Genomic DNA, 4,697 nt, shown 5'->3' on the forward strand with positions numbered 1-4,697 from the left:
TATATGTTACCAGGCTACCAGTGAAGGCAAAATCCGTGCCAATCGCAACGGACAGGTTAATGATATTCAGCCCTGGTGTGGTGTACTTACTTACTTAATGCAAGGAACAACACACCCTAACAGAGCCACAGAACTGACCACTGAGGCCACTGATCAAAGGTGTGTGTGTGTGTGTGTGTGTGTGTGTGTTCTCCTTGATCCATTGCATAAGAGTGTTGTCCACTGCCTATCCTCAGCAGCTTATTTCCCCATGCAAGTATAATAAAGAGTTTCAAAGAGTTTCACCTTCCTCTGATGTCCACTCCTCCCAACATGACATGACTCTTTGCAGTTGAAAACTTCATCATGGTTAGATTGTCACTCCCACTTAACAATGTGTGTGTGTGTGTGTGTGTGTGTGTGTGTGTGTATGTCCCTGCTACTCACCTGACGTTCTTTGGGTGTGGCCTGGGGTGCGCCGCCTGCCCGGACAGAATCCACTCCGAGGGCACCGCCACAGCCCTGCACTGCGCCTTCAGCCTCTCCTGTGGGGTGCAAAATCAGGGTCAGCATCGCCAGCATAACAAGCTTGTATTAGTGCATGGCATGTTAATTTTTCAAGTCTTATTTTGAGAAAGAAAGGACATCTTCAGTGCCGGCAAATATGATTCATCTCTAAGTAAATAATGACAAGAGCAGCGAGGAACTACCAAATGCAGTCAAACCCTGGTTTACGAGTGCCTTACTTTATGAGCGTTTTGATTTACGAGCAAAAGAAAATCACTAAAAATGTCTTGGGTTACGAGGATCCTGTTGGTACAAGTCGAGACGTGAGTGTGGGTTCCCGTTGTTCGCAGCAAGACATGAGCGCTCAAAGCGGAAAACAATGGGAATAGGGTCTCAAGCTGGTATCACACTTGGCCTTTTTCCTCCAGCCGTGTTGGTGGTAGGCGTGACAGGCAACTACAACTTTGAGCTGTTATCTGGCAATCAAGAAATACCCCAGCACGAGCAAGAACTACCCAAATCTTGAGAAATCCTTGCGTTTCTTGTTCTCGTGTGTCAGATTTTCAAGAAGTCCCTCCAATTCTTGGCAAGAATCGGGGGTGTGGCGCAACCTGCGGCGGGGCTGGCGACACAGGTAAACACACTGCGCCGCACCTCCTTAGGCCAATGGCAATGACCATTTCCTGAGATTCCTACGGGTAACCCTGCCAGGTGGGAGTGGACATAGAGTTCACGTTGTTACTGTTGTGTTACTGCTGCACCACAGACCATATGAAAGCATCATTGAAGGATAAGTAAGAACTTTCCGGTATAAAAACATCGTCATCATTCGAAACAAGAAAGTGAAACGATGCCATTGGTCATATTTTGTAGAGAAAAGAACGTTTTAAAAAATTCCGTCACGTGCAGTGATGCGAAATAGCTATAGAAAGGTTCCTAATGAACTGGAGATCTCATAATTGTGACTAAATCAATGCATGTTGTCCTTGATGAGTGACAAAATGAGAAATTGTGTTGGTTCATCTAGTTATATGAACAAGAAAGAGTGCTCTGGTGGATCACAGAGGGAGATGGAAAACAGTCTCAAGGAAGGAGGGTAATTCTTGATCACCAGATGACGTGCGTCACACACGACCGAGATTGGTTGCCCATATCCACAACGTAAACAAACCAGTCGCCCTGTATTCACATCTTCTTCTTCTTCCTTTGACCTGTAACACTTTGTATCGCTTCTTATGTCCTCCTCCTCTCGGTCCACTCTTCACGGCACAGTTTACAAAAGTAAGAGCTGTTGTGGCTTGTGCTGCTGCCACTCAAATTATAAGCTTGTTGCTATAGTTTATTGGAAGGAAGAAGCCATTGTGGGTACGATCATGGCTTCAAAGACGGGAGGCCAGGAGTATTTACCCAAACCAACAACTCACTCCCGGTTGGCTGTACAGGAAACCGCGGTTGCTTCTTGCTCCAATGGTTGGAGGAAAACGCCCAGTGTGACACTGCCTTAGTCCGCTTTGCACACTCTCAAGGGTAGCAGCGCGCGCTCGTGTCTGTGTACGTTTGCGCTCTAGTGTGCAATCTTTGTGTTTTCAGCACTATATTATTTATATATTGTGCTATATTATTATACTATATTATAAAAAATATTAATTATCATTGCTAGTTGTTTGTAAAATTATCTTCATTCTGTATAAAATAACATGTAAAATGATTTTTATGTTAATATTTTCTTGGGATATGGGACACATTAATGGGATTCATATTAATTCCAATGAGAAAATTAATTTTGGTTTACAAGTGTTTTGAATTGCGGGCAAAATTCCGGAACGAATTACTCATAAACCAAGACATGACTGTAGAGGCAAAAGGTATTGTTTACTGCACTGGAAGTTCTTTCTAGAAATGATAGGAATGTTTGTACTGTATAAAAAATGATCATTGGGTTTATCATGCCGATTAACTCTCAGATGGCGGCAGTATTAGAAGAACAGCTCCCCCAAAATGAATGGTTTATATTTAGCCACAGCCGACCTTAGGACTGCAGCATAAATATAGTTACACCACATAAGAGGTGTTTTAACTGTCGTCTATATATAGATTCAATAGCAATCTGGAAGTGTTGTTTTATTTCTGCCTTACAAAACTGACTGACTGAATAATGAATAGAAAGTCAAATGCGAAACTTGATCCTGGGGTTTGATCTTCACACCAATGCAATTTTTATGGCATCTTCATGTAGCTGTCTAAAGGTTAAGCTGATTTTGTAACACAGGCTCACTAAATAGAAGACTTACTGCTTACACTGTCATGCGAGTGTGTCTCCCAGATGACGTGCTGGCAGCAGGTAACCCACACTGCCAGCAGGATAGAACATGCAGTAATGGATTTAAATCAGAAAAGTACAGATTTAGGAGGGAAAGAGGCAGGCATTGGTTTAGTAATAGGGTGGTGGGGGAATGGAACAGACTCAGCAATCATATAGTGAGTGCAGGGACGATACCTTGTTATAAGAGTGGACTTGATAGCTACATGGACGAGGATGACAGGTGGTAGTGGGGGGGAATCTGGAGCTGCCATATGTAGGCCATTCAGTCTCCCTATGTTCTTATGTTCTTCTTTTGTTCTTATAAATGTCACACAAAATCTACAGGGCGTGGCTACCTGTTATTCAGTGCCCTGTTATTCATCGCTTCACTCTCTCATCCGCCAGTTTTTTGTGGAAAGAGAAGAAGTCCCTGTTCTTTCATCGCTGTCTGCTTGCTCTTCATATTTCTATCATAACAGACAGCCAGAGGTAGGCACCAACACACCACTTTGTCACTAGAGAACATGGAAACAGTTATGAGCAGAAGTGTGGGTGAGTAAAAGTGTGGGGCGAGGCCAGGGAGGGGAAGGGCCAACATGGGGCAAGGCCAGTTTGGGGCAGGGCCAGTGTGGGGAGGGGCCAGGGGGGGGTGGGGTGGGCAGCATGCACTATGGGTCAGGTTCTAGTCCTCATCAATCCCTTGCTTCACCATTCCCACATTTCTTTGTCCATAGCGGCACATGCTCAATTTTCCTTGTTTCTGCATGTCAGTAAATGTGTATCTAATAATCAGTGCTTCTCTTCCCTCCCAACAGTTCACACCCAGTAAATACCATTGAAATAACATTAAAATAACCTTGATTTACCATGATATCCATTTAGCATCAATTCCTTTGGTATGTACTCTTATTCTGTGGCTCTGGGTGCAAGATGCTGTCCTTAACACTGATTTGGCCAACACTGGTAGCCTGGTAACATATAGTCCAAGGTCTTTCTCTGCCTCTGTGGTGGGTAGTGGGGTGATTCCCATGTGGTATTGGTGTGCAGGATATCCCCTCCCAAGGTGCAGTACTTTACATTTCTCTTCACTAAATTGTAGCAGCCAATTTTTGTTCCATTCCTGTAGCTTGGTGAAGTCTTCTGGTAGGATATCCACAGTCAAGGGGGTTTAAAACTGGTCTGCCAGATTAGAACACAGCGATTCCCCAACAGCTGTACAATTAGATGGTCTTGGGACTGGGCTTCACTCCCCCTCCCTCCCCACACAAATTCTTCCCTCCCTCCCTGACCCTCACTCTCTCCCCTGCACCGAGACCCTACATTTTGCACATTACATTTGAAAGACCTCCTTATAATGTTTGATTTGAATCCACTCACACCCACACAAATTCTTCCCTCCTTCTGTTCCTTCCTCCCTGATTCTCACTCTCTCCCCTGTACTGTAGAGTCTCTGTTTTGTGCATTTCATTTTAAAAACTTCCTTATGACGTTCAATTTAAATCTTACAAGACTCTTTAAGTAACAGCGTGGCTCTCCTTTTCTATGGCTCTGGTGATGGTGTGCTCCATCCACTGACTGTCTAATCAACAAGGAGGCTTTTCTGTTCTCTCTATCTTGACAGCTGTTCATTTTCACACCACAAATTAATTCTTAGGAGTGGCTTTTCTGCTCCTCATCTCCTTGAGCTTGGCAGTTGTTCTCTTGATTTAGCACACTACCCTCTTTTTCTTTTTATGTTCTGTCAGTGGTTTGGTGGTCAACCCAAGCCCGTCATGGTGCAGGCAAGTGTTTATAGTGGCGTCATCTATTCTTGGCTCATGCTGCCCCCTAGAGCTCATTCTTGATTCATTTGGACAGTTCCTCTAAAGTCTGGGTTGATGGGTGGTGTTCAGGACAGCATGTGGGTAGT

At 44.2% G+C, this 4,697-nt stretch overlaps 1 protein-coding gene across 1 annotated transcript in view; it reads right to left on the minus strand.

The window, feature by feature from the left end:
- Window positions 1–404: 404 nt before the first annotated feature.
- The window catches only part of LOC127001111 (uncharacterized), a 16,299-nt gene continuing 12,006 nt past the window's right edge, over window positions 405–4,697 (minus strand). The window contains exon 5 of the mRNA XM_050865282.1: window positions 405–524. Coding sequence (XP_050721239.1) covers window positions 423–524 — 102 coding nt within the window. The 3' untranslated portion in view covers window positions 405–422. The remainder of the gene's footprint in view (window positions 525–4,697) is intronic.

The sequence above is a fragment of the Eriocheir sinensis genome, chromosome 20 (assembly GCF_024679095.1).
Source record: "Eriocheir sinensis breed Jianghai 21 chromosome 20, ASM2467909v1, whole genome shotgun sequence".
Classification (NCBI taxonomy): domain Eukaryota; kingdom Metazoa; phylum Arthropoda; class Malacostraca; order Decapoda; family Varunidae; genus Eriocheir; species Eriocheir sinensis.